Genomic DNA, 15,994 nt, shown 5'->3' with positions numbered 1-15,994 from the left:
TCACCATATTTGATCTCTGATCTTTGACAAAAAGCTCTTTAAAAAAAGATTTAATTTCTGTGGCTGGCTGACACTTAGTTTGACAGCAGTGCGACTGTAGAGGTCTGGGAAAAGGAAGGTCTCAGCAAGGAGCTGATTAGAAGACAAGTATACTGGCCTCGTGAGGCCTCTCTGAGCCCCAGCTCCCCAGTCTCTCTCTCCTTCCACAGGATTGTCTGTCTCCACAGTTCCAGGGCAGACTGATCAAAAGGCCAGCCAGAGCACAGCCTCGTCATTAGTGGCTGGAAGCCACATACACAGAGAGAGAGAAAGAAAGAGAGGAAGTGAGAGAGTCACTAGAGGGAAGCAGTCAGATATGTCTGTGATCAGTCTGTGATCAGTCAGATTAGTCTGTGAAGCCGGAGTGATTGGAGGTACTGAGACCCTCACCCCCAAAACTCAACCTCTCCAGGGCTACATCACATCACAAGGATGGGAGGTGTCGAGCTGCTGCCATTAGTCCAATAATTGCCACGAACCAGAGAGTGGTGAGTCACAATGGTAGATGAAATCTTTCTTCAGCCTCCATAAATAATATGAGATCAAGTATACCTGTGGTTTGAATTCAAATCATACCCAATACTGCCACAAAGCAGGAATAACTCCAGTGCCATTGATCCGCCATAGAGGTGACACTGAAACGTTATTGATAAGGAAACTTCTTTACAGATTAGGCTCTGTCATAGTAACTATGAGTCACGACCACTGAGGGGAGAGACCATCCTCCTTCCCCACCCCAGCAGGAGCGCACCTCCTCTAAACATCCCTATCTGCCCAATAATCTGGGAAAATAGAGGCATCTATCACAGTTTGCAAACAGGCCACGGCGTGAAAAATAGGTCCGCTGGTGATGAGGAGCCATTAGCGATGCTTCAGTTGTTGGAGATGAATTGAGCATTTACAGGCCTGTGTAGGATTTCATTAAGACAAGGTCTCATAGACAGACATTGTTTTGAGGAATCAGCCTCCGGGGACTAGAGTGTGGGGATATTAACTTTCAGATACAGAAAAACATGAGAGGAAAGATGACACAGACCTCTCGATGGCCAAAATGCACACAGGCGCGCACACGTACGCAGGCACGCACAAAAGAAACACACACACACACACACACACAGATAATATGTAGCTACCATGAGCAATAGAGTATAAAAAATAAACATTCTTCAGAGCCGTTTGTCTGTCAGACGCCGAGCATTCGTCTGTGGGGAAAGCTGATCACTATCCCCAGCAAACGCAATTCTCCACACCGCAGACCAGGCCTGCTAATCTCACAGCTCATTAAACAAGCCAGCACCGTGCATCTCTCAGGGGCCACAATTATCGATAAGGCAGCACAGAGTTCAGCGCGGGCCCCGCCGCCCGCCGAACCATCAACAGCTCAGCACAGGGAGTTATTTGTTAGATACAGCTCTCCGTCTCCCAGAAAGAGGACGAGCAAACACTTTGTACCTCTCTTCAGACGGCCCTCTCTCTATCTACTGGGGCTGCTGGGCTGGAGGGACTGTTCAAAGGAAAACACCCTGCTCGGCGTTGCTAAGGCTCTTTGATTAAGGCACATGTTCATTCTAAAGATCAGAGCTTTGCCATTTACTGGGTAAAACCACAACACCTCTATAAGAGACAACAGCAGCCGTACAGTCTGGGAAACATAACTGGCGGCTGTGATTAGCAGATCTGTATAATGAAGGATGACTCAATGTACGGGCAGCCCTCACGCGGGAGGGATGTCTCAGCGTCTGAGAAATCATGCAGCCCTATGGGACATAGACAGAGAGACAGGACACCCTATCTTTCCCATAAATACAGGTATTGTATCAACCAGCACATTTGAGTTCAGCCATAATATTTGTTGTCATATTTGTTCTATCTTTTCAGGGGGATGAAATTGAAATTGTAGCCAGCTCTGCAATGCTTGTTTGAAAAAGAGAGATACTTTGAAAAAAGTATAATTTTCAATTAATCGAAAATGAGACATGGCAATCTACACAAAGGCAAAAAGGCAATTTGAAAAAAATGGATGAGCTACCGTCCCACATACCCTAGTGAGGTTAAAGGTATCCCAAACAACAAGGGGATTTGCTGAACCTACAGTATATAAACTTGTAGACAAATACATAAAAAAAGATAGACAAACAATAAACACATTAAATTATAAAACAGTTCTCGACAATAAAGAGAGAAGGAGAGAGAGAGAAGAGAGCGAGTTCAGGTGTGTGTGTGTGTATGTATAAGTCCGTATGTGTAAGCAATAATGTAATTGAGTACGTGTGTGCTCATATCCACTTCATAATGTTCAGATAGTTTTACAGTTCCCATACCTTATTTTTACCGTCCCTATAGAATTTACTACAGCCACAGTGTTATGGAGCTGTCTTGGAATAGCTGGCCATCTACAAGAGTTTGTCCACAATGATAAACGCACACCTACCATCCTTCCTTTGTTGTCTTTGTACTGGATACAGCTGAATTCTGGCCCCACTATAGTTTGTTAACCAGAAATTTGTGGAGAGGTTGAAAAACGAGTTTTAATGACTCCAACCTAAGTGTATGTAAACTTCTGACTTCAACTGTAGCCTCATTATTGTTATTTTACTGTGTTACTTTTTAGATATTTTTTTACTTTCAAAAAAGTTCTATTTGATTTTGATTTTGAAATAGCCTACAGTGAAAAAAAAGAGGCTTTGCTGCCAGTGCCATGTTCATCTCCATAGGAAAAACAAAAACCCTGTTGTAACCCTGACATAATAGCCTGCTTCTGTTGTGATACAGGTCTGTACTGATACGTCTGACTGCTGAGCTGAACACAGACAGTTTGAAGGAGAGGGGGCTTAGAGAAGGTTGTTGGTTGATTGAGACACCACCAGGAAGCCTGTTTATGCCATGAGAGATGTCAGACGTACTAGTACTGTGGTGCTTGGATATGGCAGCCCTATATGGGATGAGAAGAACAGGCCATGGTTCACTTCACACACACCTCTCAGGTGCAAAAACCAGGCAGGGCATTTAATATGCATTTGGGATATGCATTCCTGTCTAATACAAGCGAGAAACACGCCTCAAAGACCTCAATATATTTCCTGTTTTGCTTTCCAGGTATCCTCGCATCGTAACATGAGGTGGATCTCACATTGAAATAGCTTACAGTAAAAAATGTCTTGCTTTGCTGCTATGTTCATCTCCATAGGAAAAAGTAAAACAAAACAAAGCCCCTGCCATATTAGCCTGCTTCTGTTGTGATAGGGGCCTGTCTGTGGTAATAGGTTTAGATGATTACTGTGTCACGGTGGGAAGCGAAGCCGTTTGCACTGGAGTAGGTACCCTGGCTCGTTGGCCTCGTTTTACTTGGCAAGTGGAACTGTATTTGCCTTGTAACCCGAAGACTGACTAGCGTAGAAGTAGGTCCCCTCAGAAACAGCTGTGTGCCTGGCTCTGAACATCTCGCCATGGCCATGACAGAGGACCCAGGGCGTTAAACTTCATTTCACCGTTGTCGGAAGATGGGGCGGCTGGGAGTGCAGGTATTATGTCAAGTACATCTACTGCTCTCTAGCTGACACATCAGCTGAGCCCAGCCTCTCCTGTGTGCATTACTCTCTTTTAATAACCTGCTAATACTGTCAACTGCGGCATAGCTGTTGTTGACATACAATACGCAATAGAGTTTAGCTCTTTGTTTCTGAGAACATGGCCTGTGTTAGCGATATAAAGCACCCAGTTTTGTTGCAGAAAGTGGAGGAATAGGGATCAAACGGATGATGTGTTCAGCACAATAATTTATGCATAGCCTCTTGCTGGGGAGTTTGTGTTTGTGCTTTGCGTGCGTGTGGGAGGGAAGGAAAGCTGTCCCTCGTTCTTTCTCTAAGAGGCCAGCACCCCAGTTCCCAACACGCTGATGACACTTGCTCAAACCATATCCAACAAGCCACACATATAGTCAGTTGTGTGAATATATACAAGCAAAAGAAGCCAGAGTGAGGAGAAAAGAGGGCTGTTGCCAAGGGAGATCTATGTATTCTATGGCCATTAGTGCTAAAGCTTTTCAGTCTGCACAATTAAAGGCACAGAAGGATTATTTCGATTCTAAAGTGTGCATGTGCATATACTCTTTCATATACGCTTTGAATAGAATTATCTATCCACATGCGTTGAGCTAATGTCTAGCCTCATTGTTAAGCCACTATATTTTCCCTGCTGTTAGGGAAAATACAACACTGTTCATGGCCAATATACAATTATACTGTAATACAAACTAATGCTGGCCCATCCGTATTGTTACCATTATTTCTGTTAGCTAAGGGATATGTGGAATGCCAGTATGTGCCGGTGAGTCTGACCTGCATCCGGCTGTTCTCCAGTGCATTCTCCAGCTCTAGTTTGGCTGTAGCTGTCTCCTGCTGGTGGGTCTGCCGTAGCTGTTCTATGGCCGAGGCGTGGAGGTGGTTGAGCTCCGAGCGCAGAGAGGCTAGGAACCAGATAGAGAGAGACAGACCGAGTCCTTAGGGAGTTCCCCTCTATACACCACACAATAGGACAGGCCACCCTGGCTAATTAAAACCCATTCACCATACAGTACATCCCCTACCTCTAACAAGCTACGTGATGGAATGTTCCAGCGTTGACCTTGATTCCTACAGGGAGGAGTGTGGGGCTGTTGTTCAGGTGCACTGCGTGGTTTTGCTTCCAATGGTTTTTCTGAGGGCTGCAAGTGTAGCATTTACCTAGCATGGTCCCCTATTACTACATACAGTATGATCCTTCCCTCTGAAGGTCCTTACTCAGGGCTCTAGCCTCGTCTTACTCAGCATGGCCCTCGTTATTAGGGCACTAACCCCTTGTGTGTCTCCCTCCCTGCCAGGGCCCTTAACCCAGTGTGAGACCCTGTGACCATTACACATCAGGCCCTGACCCAGCCTGGCTCTTACCCAGCACGGCTCTTACCCAGCATGGCTTTGCCCTCGTCCTCCAGCTCGAAGCGTAGTGTCTGCAGCTCCTGCTCCGACTGCTGTTTGAGAGTCTCGATGCTGTGTCTGTGGGCCTCTCTCACAGACTGGAGCTCCATGTGGTGCTGCTGCCGCAGACGCTGCTCCAGCTCCTACACACAGAGGTCAAACGTCGTGAGTGACACACAGGTTTTAGGACAAACAAATGACATAGCAATTATTTTCTAGAACCTTTTGGCACGTATAACCGGTTTTCACCTGGTTGATGATGCTGGTTAACCAGAAAAAAATGACCATTATGTTCATCCCTAGAAGGAATGGTCTGAAACGTATACGAAGAGTTCAGATGGTCCAGACAAAGAGGCACTGATCAGTTTGGGAGAATCTGGCAACAGCATCAGTTTAACTCAACTGGTATGTTGCTGTGGGACTAAGTGTAGTTCAGTAACATAAGGACTGGGAGTTACTCAGGCAGTGGCATGGCACCAGGGAGGGCTAAAGGGGACACTTTCACATAGAGCCAAAATACATATATTTGACAATAATGCTGATCATGTTGGAATTATTTTACAATCAATGAGCACTTAAGCATATCATCAGTAGCTTGATGCGGCTATTGGAAGGCAGCCCTATGTTTCCCAGCAACAGCGAGCAGAGGCAAACAGCACACATTACACCACTCCAAACTCAAATGAGAAGATAGAGACGTTAACGCGGCGAGGATACAGTCAAAACCTCACGAAAACACCTCTCATATAACACCAAAACCTCACGAAAACACCTCTCATATAACACCAAAACCTCACGAGAACACCTCTCATATAACACCAAAACCTCACGAAAACACCTCTCATATAACACCAAAACCTCACGAGAACACCTCTCATATAACACCAAAACCTCACGAGAACACCTCTCATATAACACCAAAACCTCACGAGAACACCTCTCATATAACACCAAAACCTCACGAAAACACCTCTCATATAACACCAAAACCTCACGAGAACACCTCTCATATAACACTAAAATCTCTTGAGAGTAGAGAAAGAGAGAGTGAAAGAGAGAAAGGAGAGAGTAGTGAGAGCAAGAGAGAGCGACAGAGACTGAGACAGAAAGAGAGAGACAGAGAAAAAGAGAGTGACAGAGACAGAGGGAGAGAGTGATAGCGGCTAAATCTAACTACAAACACAGACTTGTCCAACTGTCAAGGAAATAGCTGAATGGGAATGTGATGAAAATTTTAAACATATGCTTTTCTTGTAACTCATTTCTGTGTTCTATTCATGTGCTGTTCTGATAACTAATTTCTGAGTTCATGCAAGTGACTGATTGAACGAATCCTCACTTATCCGTATCTGCAATTTGGCAGTACGCCCAGACCTTCTTTTTGAGAACGAATGATTTCTCTGTTTCAAGGTCTCAGCTTAGAGAGGAGAAGCCTCGTGAGGTGTTGGTCTGTCACATGTTATGAACCAGTATTGGTCGGTCACATGAATGAAACAAAACGGTAATGATGAATGAATTATGCTAAATCATGCAAATATAACTTGTCTATGTATAGCTGTATATAAAACAACTGCCGGGACTGCCCCAGCAGACATTCTGACAGACGTTCACTGCTGTGCTTAGAGTTTGTTGGAACCTCTCCAGCGCGCTGACAATAAACAATGATTCATTTAGGATTGACTTCGAGTGTCCCTGTGTAAGAATTTCCATGACAGGAACATCCAATAGACACGACACCAGATTGATAGGGATCAAACAAGACTAGAGATTAAGATGGAAATAGAAAGAGAACAGTGCATTTCAATCAACATATGACTTGTATAAGACCAAATCAAATAAGCCTTAAAGAGTAGTCTTGGGCGATATGCCATTTGTACCATATACCGACAGTATGATTTTCAATCATCATACTTTCAAGAAAGACGGTATAATAACAATAATTGTTGTTGTTTTTTCGAGGTTTGGGGGCGCCCCCACCTCGCTGGAGCTGCAGTGTTGCATGCTACGCCACAGCTTATAACTATAAATGAAGTATAACTGCAAGAAACGTAAGATGTGTCAAATTACTTATTTCCAGCTCAGGGCTCCAGTTATGCTTCTGGTTTGCTAACTTGCTAGCTAAGTGGCTAGATGGCGGCAGGGTAGCCTAGTGGTTAGAGCGTTGGACTAGTAACCGGAAGGTTGCAAGTTCAAACCCCCAAGCTGTCGTTCTGGCCCTGAACAAGGCAGTTAACCCACTGTTCCTAGGCCATCATTGAAAATAAGAATTTGTTCTTAACTGACTTGCCTAGTTGAATAAAATTAAATAAAAAATGTAAAGTTATTGCAGAGACATTCAATCCCCTCCTGGATGAAGATCCCGGTTTGCTTTTTGAAACGTGGAAATAGTGCCCCTTGTGTGCACTTCCAGTAATATGGTATACCCCGGAATGGTACCGAGGTACGATGCTATGAAAATCTGGATACCACCCAAACCTATTAAAGAGGAAACCGTAATAAATCAGTGGTGACATGATATTGCAATGATTCTGGTTGTTGAATGCAATATAACAGTTAGTGGTTGAGCCCCAGCAGTGTGAAGCGTGTGTGTGTGTGTGTGTGTGTGTGTGTGTGTGTGTGTGTGTGTGTGTGTGTGTGTGTGTGTGTGTGTGTGTGTGTGTGTGTGTGTGTGTGTGTGTGTGTGTGTGTGTGTGTGTGTGTGTCCGTGTGTGTGTGTGTGTGTGTGTGTGTGTGTGTGTGTGTGTGTGTGTGTGTGTGTGTGTGTGTGTGTGTGTGTGTGTGTGTGTGTGTGTGTGTGTGTGTGTGTGTCCGTGTGTGTGTGTGTGTGTAATGCCTTGCAAAAGTATTTGAACCCCTTGGAGTTCTTCACATTTTATAGTGTTACAAAGTGGGATGAACATTTATTTAATTGTATTTTTTTGGTCAACAATCTACACAAAATACAATGGCCTCATGGTGACATCCTTCAGTAGCTTCATTCCTGTCCTGTGTTCAGAAGGTCGACTGAATCTTTGATGTGTCTGGGTGGTTTAATACATAATCCAGAGGATCATTCATAAAGAGATATTCAATGTCTGATTTGTTATTGTGACCCATCATTGCCCTTCTTTATGAGGCTTTTGAAAAAGCTCCCTGGTCTTTGTAGTTGAATCTGTCCTTGAAATTCAATACTTGACAGAGGGGCCTTAAAGATGTTGTATGTATGGAGGTCAGAGGAAGGGTTAGTCGTTCAAAAATCACGTCAACCCCTTTTATTTCACACAGAGTGAGTCCATGTAATTTATTATGTGATTTGTTAAGCCACAATTTGGTCCTGAACTATGGTTAGGCTTGCAAAGGGACTGAATACTTGTACAATGACTATTTTAGTTATACATTTTTTATTTACCCCAAAAATGTTACGTTCTTGCAATTTGACATGACAGAGTATTCTGTGTAGATTGATGACAAAAAAATGACAACTAAATTAATTTTAACCTCACTTTGTAACACAATAAAATGTGAAGAAATCTAAGGGGTCTGTGACAAATGTTTTGTTGTTTTGAAACTGTACTCCAGCACTTTGGATTTGAAACGACACAATAACTATGGAATTAAAATGCTGACTGTCAGCTTTAATTTGAGGGTATTTTCGTCCATGAATCGGATGAATCGTTTAAGAAATTACAGCACAATTTTAACGTAGTCCCTCCATTTTAGGGGACCAAAAGTATGGGGACAAATTCACTTGTGTATTAACGTAGTCAAAAGTTTAGTATTTGGTCCCAGATTCCTAGCACACAATGATTACGTGAAGCTTGTGACTCTAAAAACTTGTTGGATACATTTGCTGTTTGTTTTGATTGTGTTTCAGATTATTTTGTGCCCAATAGATGTCATTTTGGAGTCACTTTTATTGTACATATGAATAGAACATGTTTCTAAACAATTTTACATTAATGTTCAGACCCTTTACTCAGTACTTTGTTGAACCACCTTTGGTAGCAATTACAGTGTCGAGTCTTCTTGGGTATGACGCGACAAGCTTTGCACACCTGTATTTGGGGAGTTTCTCCCATTCTTCTCTGAAGATCCTCTCAAGCTCTGTCAGGTTGGATGGGGAGCATTGCTGCACAGCTATTGTCAGGTCTCTCCAGAGATGTTCGATCGGTTTCAACTCCGCACTCTGGCTGGGCCACTCAAGGACATTCAGAGACTTGTCCCGTGCCTTTTACTGGGGGGTGGCTTCCGTTTGGCCACTCCACCATAAAGGCCTGATTGGTGGAGTGCTGCAGAAATGGTGGTCCCTCAGGAAGTTTCTCCCATCTCCACAGAGGAACTCTGGAGCTCTGTTGGGTTCTTGGTCACCTCCCTGACCAAGGTTCTTGTCCCCCGATTGCTCAGTTTGGCCAGGCGGCCAGCTCTAGGAAGAGTGTTGGTGATTCCAAACTTCTTCCATTTAAGAATTTGAGGCCACTGTGTTCTTGGGGACCTTCAATGCTGCAGAAATTTGTTGGTACCCTTCCCCAGATCTGTGCCTCGACACAATCCTGTCTCGGAGCTCTACGGACAATACCTTCGACCTCATGGCTTGGTTTCTGCTCTGACATGCACTGTCAACTGTGGGATCTTATATAGACACGTGTGTGTCTTTCCAAATCATGTCCAATCAATTGAATTTACCACAGGTGGCCTCCAATCAAGTTGTAGAAACATCTCAAGGATGATCAGTGGATACAGGATGCACCTGAGCTCAATTTCGAGTCTCATAATACTTACGTAAATAAGAAACTGAATACTTATGTAAATAAGGTATTTCTGCTTTTTTAATTGTATTTCTAAAAACCTGTTATCACTTTGCCATTATGGGGTATTGTGTGTAGATTGATTAAATAAATTAAAATCTCATTTTAGAATAAGGCTGTAACGTAACAAAACGTGAAAGAAGTCAAGGGGTCTGAATACTTTGCAAAGGCACTGTAGATGTGAATTGTTAGCCGGTGGTCCGTGCATTGTGTTTGTGCATTAGCCAACTCCTCTGAGTGTTTGTTAATGTATAGCTTGGTAATGATAGAGGAGCTGGCTACAGTACACGGCATGAGACTAGGCTAGTTAATTATCTGTATCTTTTCTCTCAGGTCTAAATCCCTGCGTCTGTTAAGTGTGTGCGCATGAGCCGGGAAGTTTGTCAATCTTAACTCCGTTGCAGTCAGTCAATAATGATGAATTCGCTGTTAGAAACACGTGTAGCGGGAGAGAGCCTATTTAATTGTGTGCCTATTCATTCAGCTGATACTGTGTAAGCCTGGGCACGAATGAAAAATAAGATAAGATTGAACGGTGCATAATCTATAGCTTGAAAGAACCTCGAGACACTGTATTTTACTGTATTTCACGAACTAGGTGATTTGTTTGTAATCGCGACACCGTGAAAAAGGAGCTCCTAGTTTGGATGTTAAAGTATGTGTGGAGAAGATTTGTAAGCATTTTAATTAGCCGTGTATAACAGTGCCTGTCATGTAAATAGATCGTATCAGTGGATATTTGTTCCCACTGTAGGCAAGGTGAAACTGGATTTGTCCTCAATGCCTCAAGCAAGACAATTCAGTTTGCTTTGCTAACACTCTAAAACTTTGTCCTCATAAAATGTGTCTAGAACAAACTAAACCCTTAATACATTTACCCCTACATTTTAGAACAACTTTGAGTCAACCTAACCCCTATTCAAGAGCGAACAGCTATTGAGATAAATGTGTTCCTTAGGGTGTGGTAATTTTTTTTTATTAGCAGACATGAAAGACTTTTCGGCCCATTCAATCACCGATGACTCACGGGTCTTTTGCTTCTAATCCAATCTGTGGCTGGAGAGGTGAGACAGAATGCTTGGGGACATTGAGTCAGCTTTGCACAACGCCTGCATGAGCCCTTAACATAAACTCAATCCAAGGGTTTTTGAATGTCAAAAGAAGCCTCAGAGTAAGGTTGAATATATTTCAAAATGTCCTTGACTGTATAACGGAATGTTAAATGCAGAAAAACACATTTCTTCCCTTTTCTTTGGAAGGAAAGGTTCAGTGTCAGGTGAAAAAGTCAATGTCTTAATATTTTTCAGAAGTCTATATTTTCATGTATTGGGCATGTCTCGATTGATAAATTAGTTGATTCATGCCTTTCAATCATGAACCCAGGCAACTAAATGTATGACCCGAGCTGATCGATACAGCTAACCCTCGCCTCACAACTCACTCTCATGTCCGATGAAGAGCTTTAGGAGCAGAGAGGCTGATTTAAAAAGATCTGGATCTGAGCATGAAGCTAATGCTAACACTGGGACTCCTTGATGACTGGCTTATGGATCAGAGTTATTGCCCCCGGCTGTGCTGACAGCAAACTCATCACCATCTGAATTACTATTACACAGATGCCTCGCCAGATTCCTCAGACGTTCCCATACCATTACATTACTGCACTACATTACTCATAAGCTGCTGTAAAGATTCCCTGGAACGATATTAGCTGTGTTGCATCATAATTCCATCAAATACTATGCTGCTGCTGCTGCTGCTCCGTAGCCTATTCGTTTTAAAGTGAAAGGAACTGAAAAGCAGTGTGTGTCCCAAACAGCAATAATTCAATCAGGGCCAGGTCCAAATCACTGATCCGCTCAGAAGTCAACCGCTCCACGTCTCTGGTAATGTTGATGGACTCACTGTTGCAAAAGTCCATCTAGCCACATCACCAGCTATTTCGCCAGTATATCTCCACTGTCTCTCCTCATTCTCTGTACCCGACTGATATCCAGTCTTACTGACACCTCAGAGTCTATACTGACCCATCATGCCTCAAGTATCTAGTCTAATGCTCTAATGTCACAATTGGGTATTTTCACACTGGCAGTGACTCTGGTGTTACAGAGTTCTGCCCTGAGACAGGTTCTAAATGGTCACACCTTGAGGTCGTGCTGACGGGTCTCCTCCAGGTCCTGCATGGTGCAGCAGTGGGCCTCCTGCAGGCTGTGCTCCCTGCGCTGGTACTCCAGCTGCAGCTCTTGGAGCTGCTGGCCCAGGTGCTCCCGCTCCTGGCTGAACTGGGCCTGCAGCTGCTGCAGGGAGCTCTGCGACTGAGACAGCTGCATCTCCAGACTCTGCTTCAGCAACGAGATCTGACGAAAGGGAGGAGTAGAGAAGGAGAGAGAAAGGAAAAGGAGAGAGAGAGACGGTGTAGAGAGAAGAACAGCTTGGATCAGATTGCACGTAGTTGTCATTAGTTCCTATATTACAGGTTCGCGAAACCTGTTTGTCTGTATACTTCATTCACTGACCTGGGCCTACTTCGTTAGACAAAAACAGATATCAATTTTTAACTCTAGCTAGTTATGACCTGAAGAAACACATTATTTTTTCTTTGTTAGAGTGTGAATCAAAAAGTCATTTTGAAACCAATTATACCCTCATGATCCTTATTTCAATATGGTAGGTCTGCAGCTACTTTGGATGTTTTGCAATGGTAGAGTAAGTGTCGTACGTAAAAGTAAAGATAACTTAACAGAAAATGACTCAAGTAAAAGTGAAAGTCACCCAGTAAAATACTACTTGAGTAGAAGTCTGACAGTATTTGGTTTTAAATGTACTTAAGTATCGAAATTAAATGGAATTACAAAAATATACTTAAATATCAAAAGTAAAAGTATGAATGATTTCAAATTCCTTATATTAAGCAAACCATTTTTTACATTTACGGATAGCCAAGGGCACAGTCCAACACTCCAACATGAATTTACAAACGAAGCATGTGTGTTTAGTGAGTCCGCCATATCAGAGGCAGTAGGGATGACCAGAGATGTTCTCTTGATAAGTGCGTGGATTGGACAATTTTCCTGTCAAAAAGTAAGGAGTACTGTTGGATGACAAGGAAAATGTATTGAGTAAAAAGTACATTCTTTTTTTTAGGAATGTAGTGAGGTAAAAGTTAAAGTTGTAAAAAATATAAATAGTCAAGTAAAGTACATTTAAAGCACTTTAAAGCAGTACTTTAAAGTATTTTTACTTAGGTACAGTGGGGGGAAAAGGTATTTAGTCAGACATCAATTGTGCAAGTTCTCCCACTTAAAAAGATGAGAGAGGCCTGTAATTTCCATCATAGGTACACTTCAACTATGACAGACAAAATGAGAAAGGAAATCCAGAAAATCACATTGTAGGATTTTTTAATGAATTTATTTGCAAATTATGGTGGAAAATAAGTATTTGGTCAATAACAAAAGTTTATCTCAATATTTTGTTATATACCCTTTGTTGGCAATGACAGAGGTCAAACATTTTCTGTAAGTCTTCACAAGGTTTTCACACACTGTTTCTGGTATTTTGGTCCATTCCTCCATGCAGATCTCCTCTAGAGCAGTGATGTTTTGGGGCTGTTGCTGGGCAACATGGACTTTCAACTCCCTCCAAAGATTTTCTATGGGGTTGAGATCTGGAGACTGGCTAGGCCACTCCAGGACCTTGAAATGCTTCTTACGAAGCCACTCCTTCGTTGCCCGGGCAGTTTGTTTGGGATCAAAATCCTACAATGTGATTTTCTGGATTTTTTTTCTCATTTTGTCTGTCATAGTTGAAGTGTACCTATGATGAAAATTACAGGCGTCTCTCGTCTTTTTAAGTGGGAGAACTTGCACAATTAGTGGCTGACTAAATACTTTTTGCCCCACTGTACTTTACACCACTGCTGCTTTGCAACGTTTGTCGGCACCCTACACGTACTGTTGTGTACGTGTGATCAACAGCTCAGTGTGTGATTAACATGAGACCTCAGTCACTCCACATTAATCAGCCAGGCCTCATTAGGAGTTACAGCCTATTACTACAGAGTATTATTAATGTGAATAATGAGACCGACCGGGCCCTAAGCAGGACAGGTGGAACGTGTGCGAGGAAAAGATCCAGGGTGGTGACACCTCCATAAGTCACCGTGACTCTGCTGCTAGCTGTACGGAAGCATCTGGAGCTACACCGTTAAGTAGGAGCTCAGAGTTAGAATGCCGTCCTTCCCCCCCCATATGCATAGATTTTTCCAGCATCTGCGTAATAGAAAACGTGGACAACAAACAGTATGGAGTGCACAGTGCATTATCAATGTAATAATGCAGTGACGTGTATTTGTTTGGCTCTGGGCGGAACATAACACAGTGATACTGTGGACATGTCAAGACACACTGCAGTGATCTAAGTGGAGTCAGTGGACGTGTCTGTGGGTTCATGCCAGAGAGGGACTAGTGGGTTTTAGTGGTGCTGCTGACACTAAAGTGGGGCCATTGACAGAAGACATTCACACCTCCCTTAGAATCAATACCTTCGAGTGAACAAGAGGCGACACACAGGATCTGTATAGCTGTAATGCTCACTGTGTGCCTTATTATCAGAGTCATCTGCTGCAGGGCAAAATGTGTAACTACTATCAAAATGGCACTACTCGTCATCCCTGATAGAATCACAACCACTTGTGTAGAGGGATAAGAGGCTGCTGAATGCCTTCCATTGGGACCTGAGCGCAAACAGCAACATTCCTAACTCAGAGGCGACTCAGATGTGGTTATTATGGCACAACAAAGAGAGCAGGAGGTACAGTAAATCACACGCCACTCAGAGAGGCTGTAATTCTGTCTCATCAAAATAACAGAAATATACACCTTTCACAGTGTCAAGAAGAGGAAAACACCCCAGTGGGAAGTGCACCAAGAGTCAGTTACAGAGCAGAAAGAGAATATCAATTTTCAGAAGAAGGCAGATTTAGGTAATCAGTGTTTCATGCGTGTTGCCTGGGAACTGGGTGACGTTGGTTCACTGCAGTAGCAACCAGTCACAGTGGTTCTATAACAACCCTCTCAGTATAGAGACAAGAAGTGAAGAGAGAAACCACACACACACACGTTGGCACATTCAACACTGCAAGTGTCCCCCACAAGAAGCACTCACCTGCGTACAGCACACTGTAACGAAAGGAAAATGGACGCTGTAAAACCAGCACCGTTAGGGCAAACCAGGCCAAGTCCACACCACGCCATCATGCTAGCCACGCACACCAGTTGAATATACTGGTATTTGTCTGTAAACACACTGTAGTGAGGGAGAAACAAAGAGTGCCAAGTGGAGCAGGTGTGTAAGTAGACTAAAAGCTCAGACACACCAAAGTTTGCCTGCCGACAGCACTTAGCACCTCTGAACAGAGTGTCGGCAGTCAATCTAATTTGTGTTCACACAGCAAAGACCTTGGAAGTAGTCAGCCACTCAGCCTAAAATACTAAACACTCCAAACCAGAAGGTGGCAGTAGCATTGTTTGGCAATGCATATCTGTGTGCGTTGTGGCGGTATTGCTTATGGTCTAGATTCCAAGTTATCTACGCTAATGTTGCTATTTTGTAGAAAGACCATGTTGATACTAGCCAGATGGCCACTGCTTGATAACTACTTAGCTAGACGACGAAGAAACAATTTAATTCACTCTCCATAATCCCATACTGCAAGTGCCAGCTGATAGCCAAATGTTTAGCTAGCTAGCTAACATTAGCATATTCGCTAAATAGGGCAACATAGCTAGCTAGCTAAGGACACTGCACTAACTCAGCAGCTAACACAGGCAACTGTTTCATGGAAACTAGCTAATCCATTGTGATTTAATTCTAACGTCAATACTAGCTACAGTGGTTCGCTATCTTGGAGGAAGTGCTTAGTTTTGTGTGCATTGCGTCTGTGCACTTAGCTAGTTACCATCCCATAGCCTACATTGCATATAAAGTGTGACTGGCTCATCCGTAGATGTACGGAGGAAATGCCCTCATTTTCCTTTTTTTTTTGTTGGCTCCCCTCTTGGGGGTCGTGCTCTCTGATTAGCTCAAAGTCAAGTTGTAGACCACTGACAAGCATAGCGATTCTACAAGTTGAATCCGTAGGTTCATCGCTACCGGATTGGCACGCAGCATCTATCGCTTTTGGACTAGCAAGAGAAGGAACAGCCTCCCACTGTGATA

At 43.2% G+C, this 15,994-nt stretch overlaps 1 protein-coding gene across 5 annotated transcripts in view; it reads right to left on the bottom strand.

Annotated features, from left to right (window-relative positions):
* LOC123995066 (protein FAM184A-like) overlaps positions 1-15,994 on the bottom strand; it is a 137,829-nt gene that overhangs the window by 17,995 nt on the left and 103,840 nt on the right. For all 5 annotated transcript variants that reach the window (XM_046298358.1, XM_046298357.1, XM_046298361.1 and 2 more), the window contains exons 11-13: positions 11,920-12,132; positions 4,981-5,134; positions 4,377-4,504 (exon numbers count right to left, since the gene is read on the bottom strand). In XM_046298358.1, coding sequence (XP_046154314.1) covers positions 4,377-4,504; positions 4,981-5,134; positions 11,920-12,132 — 495 coding nt within the window. The remainder of the gene's footprint in view (positions 1-4,376; positions 4,505-4,980; positions 5,135-11,919; positions 12,133-15,994) is intronic.

This window comes from Oncorhynchus gorbuscha, linkage group LG14 (assembly GCF_021184085.1).
Source record: "Oncorhynchus gorbuscha isolate QuinsamMale2020 ecotype Even-year linkage group LG14, OgorEven_v1.0, whole genome shotgun sequence".
NCBI lineage: Eukaryota > Metazoa > Chordata > Actinopteri > Salmoniformes > Salmonidae > Oncorhynchus > Oncorhynchus gorbuscha.
The sequence above is the reverse complement of the archived record's forward strand: the minus strand, read 5'-3'. Positions and strand labels throughout refer to the sequence as shown.